Genomic DNA, 15790 nt, shown 5'->3' with positions numbered 1-15790 from the left:
ATTAAACGATGGTGATCTGTCCACCACGTTAGAGAGTGTCGAACAATCGGTTTTAAAGATATTAATTGATATATCTTCGTGTAATCCCTGCACCATTGGTTCAGCATACAGAGCTGAAGAGGTCGCATGTGAAAACGAGCAAAGGGGATCGCGTCCGATGCAGCAGTCATAAGACCTAGAATTTCCATGCATAAGGCTACCGAAGGGAATGATTGAGACTGAAGGTTTCGACAAGCTGTAATCAATTTTAGACGTCTCTTGTCTGTTAAAGACAGAGTCATGGACACTGAATCTATCTGGAAACCCAGAAAGGTTACCCTTGTTTGAGGAATCAAAGAACTTTTTGGTAAATTGATCCTCCAACCATGATCTTGAAGAAACAACACAAGTCGATTCGTATGAGACTCTGCTAAATGTAAAGACTGAGCAAGTACCAAGATATCGTCCAAATAAGGAAATACCACAATACCCTGTTCTCTGATTACAGACAGAAGGGCACCGAGAATCTTTGTGAAAATTCTTGGAGCTGTAGCAAGGCCAAACGGTAGAGCCACAAATTGGTAATGCTTGTCTAGAAAAGAGAATCTCAGGAACTGAAAATGATCTGGATGAATCGGAATATGCAGATATGCATCCTGTAAATCTATTGTGGACATATAATTCCCTTGCTGAACAAAAGGCAATATAGTCCTTACAGTTACCATCTTGAACGTTGGTATCCTTACATAATGATTCAATAATTTTAGATCCAGAACTGGTCTGAAGGAATTCTCCTTCTTTGGTACAATGAAGAGATTTGAATAAAACCCCATCCCCTGTTCCGGAACTGGAACTGGCATAATTACTCCAGCCAACTCTAGATCTGAAACACAATTCAGAAATGCTTGAGCTTTCACTGGATTTACTGGGACACGGGAAAGAAAAAATCTCTTTGCAGGAGGTCTCATCTTGAAACCAATTCTGTACCCTTCTGAAACAATGCTCTGAATCCAAAGATTGTGAACAGAATTGATCCAAATTTCTTTGAAAAAACGTAACCTGCCCCCTACCAGCTGAACTGGAATGAGGGCCGTACCTTCATGTGAACTTAGAAGCAGGCTTTGCCTTTCTAGCAGGCTTGGATTTATTCCAGACTGGAGATGGTTTCCAAACTGAAACTGCTCCTGAGGGCGAAGGATCAGGCTTTTGTTCTTTGTTGAAACGAAAGGAACGAAAACGATTGTTAGCCCTGTTTTTACCTTTAGATCTTTTATCCTGTGGTAAAAAAGTTCCTTTCCCACCAGTAACAGTTGAAATAATAGAATCCAACTGAGAACCAAATAATTTGTTTCCCTGGAAAGAAATGGAAAGTAGAGTTGATTTAGAAGCCATATCAGCATTCCAAGTCTTAAGCCATAAAGCTCTTCTGGCTAAGATAGCTAGAGACATAAACCTAACATCAACTCTAATAATATCAAAAATGGCATCACAGATAAAATTATTAGCATGCTGGAGAAGAATAATAATATCATGAGAATCACGATTTGCTACTTGTTGCGCTAGGGTTTCCAACCAAAAAGTTGAAGCTGCAGCAACATCAGCCAAAGATATAGCAGGTCTAAGAAGATTACCTGAACACAGATAAGCTTTTCTTAGAAAGGATTCAATTTTTCTATCTAAAGGATCCTTAAACGAGGTACCATCTGACGTAGGAATGGTAGTACGTTTAGCAAGGGTAGAAATAGCCCCATCAACTTTAGGGATTTTGTCCCAAAATTCTAACCTGTCAGGCGGAACAGGATATATTTGCTTAAAACGTTTAGAAGGAGTAAATGAATTACCCAATTTATCCCATTCTTTGGAAATCACTGCAGAAATAGCATTAGGAACAGGAAAAACTTCTGGAATAACCGCAGGAGCTTTAAAAACCTTATCCAAACGTATAGAATTAGTATCAAGAGGACTAGAATCCTCTATTTCTAAAGCAATTAGTACTTCTTTAAGTAAAGAGCGAATAAATTCCATCTTAAATAAATATGAAGATTTATCAGCATCAATCTCTGAGATAGAATCCTCTGAACCAGAAGAGTCCAAAGAATCAGAATGATGGTGTTCATTTAAAAATTCATCTGTAGAGAGAGAAGATTTAAAAGACTTTTTACGTTTACTAGAAGGAGAAATAACAGACAAAGCCTTCTTTATGGATTCAGAAACAAAATCTCTTATGTTATCAGGAACATTCTGCACCTTAGATGTTGAGGGAACTGCAACAGGCAATGGTACATTACTAAAGGAAATATTATCTGCTTTAACAAGTTTGTCATGACAATTATTACAAACAACAGCTGGAGGAATAGCTACCAAAAATTTACAGCAGATACACTTAGCTTTGGTAGATCCAGCAGGCAGTGATTTTCCTGTAGTATCTTCTGGCTCAGATGCAACGTGAGACATCTTGCAATATGTAAGAGAAAAAACAACATATAAAGCAAAATAGATCAAATTCCTTATAAGACAGTTTCAGGAATGGGAAAGAATGCCAAATATCAAGCTTCTAGCAACCAGAAGCAAATGAAAAATGAGACTGAAATAATGTGGAGACAAAAGCGACGCCCCAAATAAGACGCCCACATTATTTGGCGCCTAAATGCTTTTGGCGCCAAAAATGACGCCACCTCCGGAACGCCGACATTTTTGGCGCAAAATAACGTCAAAAAATGACGTAACTTCCGGCGACACGTATGACGCCGGAAACGGAAAAGAATTTTTGCGCCAAAAAAGTCCGCGCCAAGAATGACGCAATAAAATGAAGCATTTTCAGCCCCCGCGAGCCTAACAGCCCACAGGGAAAAAAGTCAAATTTTTGAGGTAAGAAAAATATGATAATTCAATGCATAATCCCAAATATGAAACTGACTGTCTGAAAATAAGGAAAGTTGAACATTCTGAGTCAAGGCAAATAAATGTTTGAATACATATATTTAGAACTTTATAAATAAAGTGCCCAACCATAGCTTAGAGTGTCACAGAAAATAAGACTTACTTACCCCAGGACACTCATCTACATGTTTGTAGAAAGCCAAACCAGTACTGAAACGAGAATCAGTAGAGGTAATGGTAAATATAAGAGTATATCGTCGATCTGAAAAGGGAGGTAAGAGATGAATCTCTACGACCGATAACAGAGAACCTTATGAAATAGACCCCGTAGAAGGAGATCACTGCATTCAATAGGCAATACTCTCTTCACATCCCTCTGACATTCACTGCACGCTGAGAGGAAAACCGGGCTCCAACTTGCTGCGGAGCGCATATCAACGTAGAATCTAGCACAAACTTACTTCACCACCTCCCTTGGAGGCAAAGTTTGTAAAACTGATTTGTGGGTGTGGTGAGGGGTGTATTTATAGGCATTTTAAGGTTTGGGAAACTTTGCCCCTCCTGGTAGGAATGTATATCCCATACGTCACTAGCTCATGGACTCTTGTTAATTACATGAAAGAAATAATCTGTTCATTCCGGATTTTTGTAGTCTTTTCAATAAAGTTTTGTTGACTATAAATTAGTTTCAGAATAAATGAAAGATGAAAGGGACAGTTCACCCAAATATTTCCCCCCATTTAAATTGTTCCCAATAATCCATTTTACCTGCTGGAGTGGATTAAATTGTTTACAAGTAGCTCCTTTACCCCTACTTTGGCCTTTGAAATAGACTGATAAAGCTTGTGGTGTCCCCAACTATACTAAAACTTTTGAGACTGGAGTCTCAGCTATTGAATAACCTAAGTAAACACAGCCAGCAGAAGAAATTAAACTAACAATGGGGTGTAGGATAGTTAAGTAATAAAATTATAATTTTCAATTGTTCTCTCTATGTATTGAGCTTTGGTTTACAGACAAATATAAGATAAGGAAGCAAATGTGTGTACACAAAGTGATAACAAAATGAGATATGATATTACCTGAAACTCAACCCATTGTAATAGGCTGTGGTTTAAAAGCACAAAACCAGCTACTTCATATACACAAATAAACCTGAAAATGCAATTTCTCAGCTGGTAGTCATAGAACAAGTCATTGAAAATACATTAATATAAAAACAATTTTACAGTGTACTGTCCCTTTAAAGTTCTTTAGTTTTGCATGTCTGCCCCTTAGCATATAGTGCAATTTAGTATGTGTTGTTTATAATAAACAAAATATATATAAAAAAGTTATATCTCACAAAACTCATCGATACAATGTCTTTCTATATACTGTAGAACCCCTTAAACCGGTTCCTATTTGCAATGTCTGAGCAGGTAGTATTAACCTTGGGATCATGGAGTGATGATAATAACTACTTCAAAAAAGTGTGACCAATGTCAAAGGTCGTCCCATTATATCAGGGATAGGTTCTCTTTTAGAGCCGTTATGTGACTGGCTTGATGGAATACTCCAACCTTATGTCGTAGCCTTGCCTAGTTACATTCGTGATACTTCCCATGTGTTGGGTATGCTGGAGTACATTGAATGGCATGAACACTACAGCTGGCTAACCATAGACGTGGTTTCTTTGTATTCCAGCATACCCCACGACATGGGGTTGGTGGCTATCAAATACTTTTTAACATCTAGCGCAGATTTGACCACAGACAACATCATGTATCTCCTACGTATCACAAGGTATTTACTTGAGCATAACTACTTCTGCTTTGAGAGGGTTTTTTACCTCCAAAAACAAGGTACGGCCATGGGGGCAAAATTTGCCCCCTCTTACGCAAATTTATTCATGGGCTGGCTTGAGCGTTCTTTCATTTATGGAGGTGACAGCCCCCTCAGAGCAGAAGTAGTGTTTTACCGCCGCTTCATTGATGACCTTATTTTTATATGGTCATCCACTGAGAAACAAGCAGTCACATTTTTTCAATACTTAAATGAAGCAAGACATGGTCTCAAGTTCACATATGAGTGGCATAGACATAAGGTCAATTTTTTGGACGTTACTCTAATAGGAGATTCAGCAACACATAAAATTAATTCAAAACTGTATAGAAAACCTATTTCAGGGAACACGATCCTGCACCGAAAAAGTGGGCATCCCCCTCATGTGTTTAATGGTATCATGAAGAGTCAGTTTTTAAGAGCCAGGAGAATTTGCAACAAGGACAGTGATTACCTTGAGGAGTGTAGGGAAATTAAGCAGAGACTAAAAAATAGGGGATATCCACCAAAACAGCTCAACAATATAGCCAAGAGTATGGCTAAAGCAGGCAGAAATCCCCAAAAGCCCCAACGTAGTGAGAACAGGGAAGATAGACCTCTCACATTCATTACCCAATACTCCTCAGATTTTTCCACAGTGTGTAACATCATTAAGAAATATTTTCCCATCTTATTGGGAGATGTATATTTAAAATCAACTGTGGAAAAAGGATTTAAATGTGTATATTCGAAAAATCTGACCCTGGGTAACCTCTTATCTCAAAGTCTTTTACCCTCTCATCAAAATAAAAAAAGTTCTTGGTTGCAGGTTAATGGCACCTACAAGTGCGGGGATCACAGATGTAAAGCCTGTGATTCCATCATTGAGGGTAAAGAATTTTACTCATGTACCACCACACAAAAATTTGCCACCAGAGGATGTATAAAGTGTTCCAGTACCTATGTCGTGTACCTCATAGAGTGCAAAGCACACTCCCAACAGTATGTTGGAATGACCAGCAGAAAGGTCCGTACATGAATTCGAGAACACTTAGGCTACATCAAATATGAAAAGCCATGCTCGGCATTATCAAGGCATTTTATAGAGGTGCACAACAAGGACACTGGATCTTTTAGATGGAGAGACATTGAATCTGTAAAATTGCCCCCTAGGGGAGGCGACAAGGACCAACTTCTAGCGAGACACGAGGTTCAATACTCAGGTTCCTCAGGGATTTAATTCCGAGTTTGATATCATCAACCATTGGAAATAGTGGGTTCATGGTCCGGTACACCCCTGTTTAAGTTTAAATTTAAGTTTAACTTTATATACACAAATTGTACTAGCTTTTTGTGTATCTCCTTGTATATACTTTAGCACTCTAAAATACACAAATTATGCATACAACTAAGAGATGAAATGAGCCCATTACAGAGTAGATCATAGACTTATTGTAATAGTCTTAACCTTCATACAATCTATTGTTCATCTACACACAAGTGGTATTACTAAAAGGTGAATCTCAATCTAAATAAACATTGTCTATTGTTGTAGTTACAACAGCAAACTATTTTGTAGCAATGATGTTATAAACTGTATAGTTTTTAAGCTTGCTTTGTAAAGGTATTACCAAGTTAGCAAATGTCCATTTAAAATCAATATTTGTTTATATGTGTGCACAGTTTGCAACATAGTTTGTTTAAATAATATTTTGCAATGTTTTGTGATGCAATTTTTATTTTTATCTAGATTACTTAAGAAATCATCATTTTTCTTTTTCTCTTTATTTGAAATTCACCTCTGCTAATATAAATGTAATCCTGTGTCTTTTGAACTTATCTGATAAAACCAATACTTTATAAGTGTAATTACTTGTGTACATTTTGAATTCAAATGGTTAATAGGGGTGTGTTCCACACGAACCAATAGCCATTAAGGTTGTATCCTTTTTAAGAAGGCACTTACCTGTGTCTAATCAGGTTTATGAGTACGGCACCAGCCGAAACGCGTAAAACCCGACATTTTTACTGTGTGTACCATGTTAAGTTTTAAGTTGGAGAAATAAACACATTTGGATTTTGGGACCGCTCTTCCTCTTTTTTCTATCAAGATAATAACTACCTTAGTAAACATTATTATGTAGTATATGCATTTAAATAACAGTCACAAAAACATATAAACTTACTTAGCTTGATTTATGGTGCCCAAAGTCCAGTAGTTAGACACAAGTTTCTTTTCATGAGGTAGTGATCTCTTAGTCTGAAAAAATGTATGATGGTCCACACAAGATTTCCAAAGGTTTTTGCAGGCTCGATAATTTAGCATACTGAATGCAATAATTTGTTCCCGGCACCCACTCTGAAACACAGATTCATGCAATATATAAAAGAAGTGGCTTTGAACAAAATAATATTCTCTAAAAATGCTTGAATTGATGATTATTATTATAATAATGATAATCATTATTTATAAGCACCAACAAACTGTATACTAGTAGTGCTGTAACAATACGTATGATTACATGAGATTATAACATGCAGTTCTCAAAGCCCCTGCTCATGAGTTCTGATCTATACTACCTTAAATAGCTTCTTCTTTTTTTGCTACTAACATTTTATTTAAAGGGATATAAAAGTCAATATGAGAACCAAGGACATAACTATCGATTCTGGTCTGTCTTGAAGACGTACGTCTTAAAAAAAGTTCTTCCTGTTCAAGCCAAAAACAGAAAGGTCCCTTTCTCACTTTCTGCTTGACATGATTTATCTTTTGAATAGCAATCAGAAAAAAATACACCTTCAAGGTATCATCATCTTATTTACCATAAAAACCTGATGATTTTGGCATAATACTTGTTTACTATGCAGTTCCAGAACATATCCATGCAGAGATCGGTATTAAAGGGACATTATACACTAGATTTTTCTTTGCATAAATGTTTCGTAGATGATCCATTTATATAGCCTATACAGTTTTTTTTTTTTAAATGTATAGTTTTGCTTATTTTTAAATAACATTGCGCTGATGTTCAGACTCCTAAACAAGCTCCAAAGTTTTAGGATAATACTGATGTATACCTACTTTATCTTGCTTCTGTTTGTGCAAAGAGTCTTTTCATATGCAGAGGAAGGGGGAGGGGGGAAAGAGTCTGCTATAGAACCACTTGCAGTGGGTGTTCCAGTTAAACTTTTCAACAGTGCTAAACTGGGAGCTTCAGAGTAATTTTTTAAACGGTTTTATACTGGATTTTTGGATCAGTATCTGTGCATATTATTCTTTATAGTAGTGTCTATTACATGCAGTTAAATGAAAATTGGTGTAAACGGTCCCTTTAAAAGGGACATAAAACCCCAAATTATTTTATGTTTAAGATTTACAATTAATTTCTTTGATCAGATTAGCTTTGTTTTCCTGGTATTCTTTGCTGAAAAGCATACCTAGGTAGGCTCAAGCACAGCAATGCAATACTGGTAGCTAGCTGCTGATTAGTGGCTGCCCAAATATGCTTCTTGTCAATGGCTCACCCAATGTCTTCAGCTAGTTTCTGGTAGTGCATTGCTGCATCTTCAAAAAAGGATACCAATAGAACAAAGCAAATTTTATAAGAGTAAATGTAACGGTTCTCTTTGTTCTCACTAACTCTGACAGCCACAAGATACAGCAGTTCAGCATAAAATTCATACCCCCCTTCTTATCAGTCATTACTGAATACTTTGGTGCAAGATGCTTCTTCTCTGATGTATTGATGTTAGGTAATAGCTATTCAGATATATTTATCTGTTTAAATTAAATGTATGTGCAACAAAGTGCTCTAAGCTTGAATTCTGTACAAAAAAAGAAGGAAAACAAAATCCACTTACCTGTTTTTGTCGTTGATGAATGAAAAATCTTTTTCTTTTGAAAGAAATTTTAAGAATGTTCACCCTAAAAAAATAATATAAAAATGAGTAAGAAAATAATTTATAGAAAATTCTATTGAGAGACAGAACATTTAGAACAATTACCCTTTCCAATACCTTATAAGGACACTAAGGGGTAGACTTATCATACCCCGGGCAGACATAACTTGCTATAGCGACTTATGTCCGCCCCCGAATCGCTAAATGCAGACAGCATACGCTGTCAGCATTTAACATTGTACAAGCATTTCTGGTGAAATGCTTGTGCAATGCCGCCTCCTGCACATTCGCAGCCAATCGGCCACTAGCAGGGGGTGTCCCGATCGGGTGGTGGACGAGTTAGGGAGCAGTGGTCTTAAGAACGCTACTTCTTAAATCCTGTTTCCATCGAGCCAAAAGGCTCGCACGGAGTAAGCAGTATCCGCTGCTTAATAAATATACACCTAAGAGTCAAACTGCCAAATCATTTTCAAATGTAATAGCTTGAACTTTACTATCTGTTTAAAAAATATAACACTTGTGTCAACCTTTCTTTGCAGATTATGTATTTCTATGCCTCAGTGGAAAAAAATATTAATGTTGTGTGTGTGTGTGTATATATATATATATATATATATATATATATACATATATATATATATATATATATATATATATATATATATATATATATATATATATATATATATATACATATATATATATATATATACACACAACATTAATATTTTTTTGCATTGAATTACCTTCAGAATGTGTTGCAGTCCTGTGGTTAAGGGCATTTTTATTTATCCTTATTGTACCTAAAGTGATTAAGATTACTAGAACCATAACATTAATTTATCACACACACTATATGAGCTGTAAGACACTTTATACGTCTTTGTCATTTCTACGAATATGTTAGAGAAATTAAAGAAAATTTAATTGGAGAAAAAAATAATAACTGAACCTGTAAACTTCACATATCAGTCAAGTTATCTGTCTTTTTTATGATCTAAGCTCTTGAGAAGTCAATCAGCAGTTTTAGATTTCATAATCAGACAGATAAAAAGAGTTAATTCCAGACACTGGTTAAATATATTAAGAAGTAAATTCTTTATGAAAATCATATACATTGCATACTGTTGAAAATCTAAAGTTTCAGACATTTCAATTTGAGCACTGATTGACATTTATTAGAATAAAAAAAAAATTCCCACTAACCACATAGCATGGGGCGTGGGCCTAGAACCGATGAAATCCAGTACAGAAGAAAAGTGTTCTAACCACCTGGTAGTTTATTTTTTTACATTTTATTTTTACAATGAAAAGTTTAGGAAATTTCCGTCTGAGGAAAATACTAACTGTCTTGAGTGGGATTAGAACCTGGAGATTGCATCACAGCAGCACTATCCCCTGCACGATTTGGACACGACAATCACTTTTGCAGCTATTTTAAAATGGCATCATGTAAAGAAGCAGATTCTTGGTCTATTATACACAGAGATGAAATGTGTTAAGCCAGATATCCTTCTCTATAATAAACAAAAACTGCATCTGCTGGTGTACGGTTTCTAAGATCCACCACTTTTTGCCAGTAGCAATAGATGCGCTCTTAGGACTCCTTAAATCGAGCAAGTAGACCATCCCATTAAAGACAAATAAATAAATAAAATTACCCCTGTCATGTGTCTTAAAAGAACAATGATTATAAGAATTTTATTTTTAGAAAAATATATATTTATTTTACAAAAATATATTCACTGGCCCTGTGAGTGAAACAAAAAAGTTCTGATTTGGCCCATCTTTAAATCGCAATAGCATACATAATAACTATATAAATTAAATAATAACACTTAGGACATTTTGTCTGTGATGTAAATTTCTGCTGTCTGTATTTTATTGAGATTTTTATATATCCCCTAATTTATCAAGGCTTAAATTGATTGTAATGTCTGGCACTTTATGACATAGTATATAAAATAAATATTAAAAACAGGAGCAGTTTCATTCATTAAAATTTGTAAAGAACGTTCCTTTGTAAAATAATTACCATTTAGATATGGCAAATATCCCGCTGTTCCTCCGCCCGCGTCTCCTACTGTATTTAGTTGATCAATGTCAAATCCGGTTTTATCCAATTTTTGCGTGCCCACTTTGGCATCCAGTTCGTAGGGTACACAACGGTTGGATGAAGCTGGATTGGTAATCGATCAACTAAATACAATATGAGATGCGGGTGGAGGAAAAGCGGGATATTTGCCATATCTAAATGGTAATTATTTTACAAGGGAACAGTGTTTACAAATTTTAATTAATGAAACTGACCCTGTTTTTAAGATTAATTTTATATACTATGTCTTAAAGGGGCAGTAAACCTAGAAAATAATGTTATATAATTCTGCACATAGTGCAGAATTATATAACATTATCTTAGCGCAAACTTTATGCAACATAATTTTGCCGCTGAAATTTGATTAAAAAAAGAGGGTTTTTCAGACCACCTCTCTATGCTGCTCTACTGAGTGGGTCTGGTTTTCCCCCTGAGCGCATCTGGGTAGCTGTCTAGTCACAGCCCAGCCCGATCACACCATTACACTCAATGTTGCTCGCTCCTGCTCTGTCTGATAGTGGGAGCGAGCTACATTGAGTTTAATGGCGCGATCGTGCCGGGCTGTGACTAGACAGCTGCCTAGATGCGCTCAGGGGGGAAACCAGACCCGCTCAGTAGAGCATAGAGCGGTGGTCTGAAAAACTGTCTTTTTAAATCAAATTTCAGCTGCAAAATTAGGTTGCATAAAGTTTGTGCTAAGATAATAACATTATTTTCTAGGTTTACTGCCCCTTTAATGTGCCATGAATTACAATCAATTGGAATTAATATAGTCACATGATTTGTTTTTTTCTTATACACATATTCATCATCCCTACCACATCCCAAGCATGATTTATACCAGTGTTAATAATAAATATGTCAAAATACTAACCAAGGATAGAAACTAGTGCAGATTAGTTTTCGATATACAGCAATACCCCCGGAAGCAATTCCGATTAGAAGATCTAAGTTATGTAGGTCCTGCAACAACAAACAAAAACATTACTAAGAATAACTTTTTAAAAAAAAAAAAAAATATTATACTGATTCATGGAATATAAGTAAGGTCAAGTTATTGTCAACTCAATTACACTTATAAGAAGCTAATAATGTGTTTCATAAGTAAAAAGAAAAATCCTCTCGTATTGTTTTAAATTGTGTTGATTTCTGTAGAGTAGAATATATAACTGCATAATTAACTATAGTTATGATTTAAAATGACATTAATGTAATTTAAGATCTGCATAGTACAGATTAGGAATTAAAGACTGCATTGTAAAAGATCTGCATATAAATGATTTATAATCTTTTAAAACTGCATATTAACAAGCAAAAAAAATATTAATGCAGGATTAACATTTTTCAGAGCAATACAAGGATGTACCCATTGAAAAACCTCAAGAATGTTTTATTTGTATCTCTTTATCGGTGGACGACTAGAAAAGATGTAAATTCCCTGCAGGTAATTACTATTATTAGTAATATTTACTAAGGTCAAGTACACTGCACTGAGCATACATAGTTCACTATTTCCAGTGCATAGAACTTGTTAATATGTTAGCACTAACTTGTTATTATGTTTTGGACATGTGCACACTGCACAGGCAAAAAAAGAATGTATTTTAGGGAAAGCGATCATCACTAAAAAGCAATTAATTGTCTTACGTTTTGCCTTATATTCGGCCATGGGCTCTTTCAGAATTAATTTGTTAATGAAAATCCATTAATCTGCCATCTGAAAAGTCAACAGTGCAGCAGAAGCACCAATATTATATATATATATATATATAGTCCTCCAAACAAATTGCACTCTCAGGTCTTTTGCAAAGTAAAACAAACTCTGTTTATTGTTGGAACGTTTTCAGGGAAATCATCCCCTTCATCAGCTTAACAAAAAGTGAAAAATGTGACCTTATATACACACATGTGAAATCATAAATAACAAATACCTGTGTACAATACAGTGAAAAGCGCCAATACATCATGCTGGAACGCAAGCCATGCGTTCCAAGCGGTGTAAACCGGAAGTATTACAATGCACTATACTTCCGGTATGCAAATTCAAACAAATCAATCATTTACCGTGTAATAACAATATAGGGCAAAAATAAGTCAACCCAAATGAGCATAAAGTGAGTTCACTACCAAACAAACAAATGATCCTCAAATCACCTAACCTGTTCCGGTTTCTAATGTTTCCGTGTAGGATCTATACAGGAAAAAGTGAAAGCTACAAACGTCAACACATTATATTTTATACATCTCTACAGACTTATATTTTCATGCTGTGACTAATAGTGTGTTAAACTTACCATCTGTACCTGACTATGATCACTCGCTTGTATATCAGCAAAAGTGCCGGTGGCCATGATGGTTGCTATGACGACTAACGTAAATATAACTCCATATGCGTACAAGATCAAATTTCACAGCTGTACTAGAACAAATGGCGTCTGCATATACTTTGCAGTCAAACGAGTCGCAACAGCAACCCTCCTTCAAGTGTATATCAAAATAAAATTAGCAGTATATTACTTGCTCATTCGCACATATAAATAAAATATTAAATAAAAAGTGACCTACAAGAATTCACATTCATATCTATAAATGATATAATGCCAAACTCTGGCATGCGGGTTACAATTTACTATCTCCACACTGTATAACTACAGAGTTGTATGTAATTAAATATAGGATTTGGACTTATATTGTGACACCTTATCATGTTCCAGCATTTACTAATAAAAGTGTAGTGGAGGCAGATAAGGCTATATCATTCACAATATCACATAACAAGCCTATACATTACAATATGAATTATCATCAGGTGTGTTCACATCCTGGTATTACAAGTTCCATGTCGGCTACTTTCAAGTCCACATTTGAAACTTTACAGAGTCATTGACTTCTGCTGCTTTGAAATTATACATATGTATCTCCTGTTAGTGAGAAATGATTATTTTTCCTTCTTTAATATATACAGAGCTCCTATGTGGATGCTGTGGGATCCATCAAGTGTAGTGGAGGTATTCAACCCGGCCGGCTCCTATGTTAGATATAGGAGAGAGTAGGAGGGTAACCAGTACAAGGTAGATGTCTTATCCCCATAATGGAAAGGAACACATTGTGACCCCATACCACTAAAGGCTTGGGTACAAGTTGGCAGATCTACCCCCTGTGAGGCCTGGCCTCCAACCAACCCTAAGTATAGGTGCACCATACCCTTAGATGTACCCTTAGTATGTATCTCCAATCTAAATGAGCACTTTGAAATCCGGTGGTGAGTTCAAACCCCATGGATACACCGTGCACAACCGATACATCCATTCAGCCTCCCGTCTAAGTAGAGCCTTGTCACGGTCTCCACCCCTGTCCAGGCAGGTGATGTGATCAATTAAGATATATGTAATAGAGGACACCTGGTGGATCATCTGTGCACAATGTCTTGCCACAGGCTGTTCAGATTCTCCAGAAGTAAGAGCGAGCCTAATGGCCTGTCTGTGATTGGCCATCCTTTCCCGGAGTGTGCCAATCGTTTTGCCCACATAGAACCGGGCACATGGGCAGAAGAGAAGGCATATCACATGTGTGGTAGTGCATGTGATAGAATGCTTGATAGAATAAACTTTATTTGTATGTGGATGATGGAATGTCTTGGTAGAAATAAGACCATTGCACGTAGTGCATCCCAAGCAACGATAGGATCCCTTGATGTTAACGTGAATCGTGTTGGTATAACATTTCTTGGGATCAGTCTTAACCAGGATATCACGGAGATTGGTAACCCTCCTGTATGCTATCATGGGGGTGAGATCTTTTGTAAAGGCCAATCTTGGATCCGACTGAACCACTCCGTAGTGTTTGGCGCAAAAGTGGTAGCCATGATAAGTCTCTTTCATTCAGGAGACACAGATTCAGTGTTGATGAGACTGTCTTGTGTAGATGTTAGGACCTATTGTAAGATATCATCCACCACCTGTGCCTTGTAGCCCCTCTGGAGGAATTTATCTCTCATCAATTGTAGCTGGGAGACCCCTGTGGCATTGTCAGAATTATTACGTATTACCCTGATGAACTGTGACTTGATAATACCTCTAAGTAATGTTGGGGGGTTGCAACTGGCTGCATTGAGTATAGAGTTCCGATCAGTGGGTTTACTATATAGCGTAGTGCCCAGAGTATGTTCTTGTATGTATATATCTAGATCAAGAAAATGTATCTGTTTATCACTATGCGTAATTTTGAACCTCACCAGTGTCTCTGTTGTTAAATTTTTCAAACCAATTTAATAATGAATGTTGTCCCCCACGCCAGACCAGAAAATTGTCATCTATATATCTGACGAAAAAAACAATAGAGGATATATCAGTATTCCAAAGATATTCATTCTCAAAGTAGGACATATAGATGTTGGCATACGATGGGGCCATATTCGACCCCATCGCCGTGCCTGCTGTCTGTAAGTAGAAATCAGTCTCAAAACGGAGACTGATTTCCGTAATACCAGGATGTGAACACACCTAATGATAATTCATATTGTAATGTATAGGCTTGTTATGTGATATTGTGAATGATATAGCCTTATCTGCCTCCGCTACACTTTTATTAGTAAATGCTGGAACATGATAAGGTGTCACAATATAAGTCCAAATCCTATATTTAATTACATACAACTCTGTAGTTATACAGTGTGGAGATAGTAAATTGTAACCCGCATGCCAGAGTTTGGCATATATATTCTTTTAGGTCACTTTTTATTTAATATTTTATTTATATGTGCGAATGAGCAAGTAATATACTGCTAATTTTATTTTGATATACATGACTACTCACCACTTGGAGGAGGGTTGCTGTTGCGACTCATTTGACTGCAAAGTATATGCAGACGCCATTTGTTCTAGTACAGCTGAGAAATTTGATCTTGTACACATATGGAGTTATGTTTACGTTAGTAGTCATAGCAACCGTCATGGCCACCGGCACTTTTGCTGATATACAAGTGAGTGATCGTAGTCAGGTACAGATGGTACGTTTAACACACTATTAGTCACAGCATGAAAATATAAGTCTGTAAAGATGTATAAAATATAATGTGTTGACGTTTGTAGCTTTCACTTTTTCCTGTATAGATCCTACACGGAAACATTAGAA

The 15790-nt window shown here is 36.3% G+C and overlaps 1 protein-coding gene across 1 annotated transcript in view; it reads right to left on the bottom strand.

The window, feature by feature from the left end:
• Window positions 1-15790, bottom strand: part of PTPN3 (protein tyrosine phosphatase non-receptor type 3) — a 651525-nt gene that overhangs the window by 189896 nt on the left and 445839 nt on the right. The window contains exons 11-13 of the mRNA XM_053714599.1: window positions 11532-11620; window positions 8524-8587; window positions 6849-7021 (exon numbers count right to left, since the gene is read on the bottom strand). Of these exons, the coding sequence (XP_053570574.1) occupies window positions 6849-7021; window positions 8524-8587; window positions 11532-11620 (326 nt within the window). The remainder of the gene's footprint in view (window positions 1-6848; window positions 7022-8523; window positions 8588-11531; window positions 11621-15790) is intronic.

This window comes from Bombina bombina, chromosome 5 (genome assembly GCF_027579735.1).
Source record: "Bombina bombina isolate aBomBom1 chromosome 5, aBomBom1.pri, whole genome shotgun sequence".
NCBI lineage: Eukaryota > Metazoa > Chordata > Amphibia > Anura > Bombinatoridae > Bombina > Bombina bombina.
The sequence above is the reverse complement of the archived record's forward strand: the minus strand, read 5'-3'. Positions and strand labels throughout refer to the sequence as shown.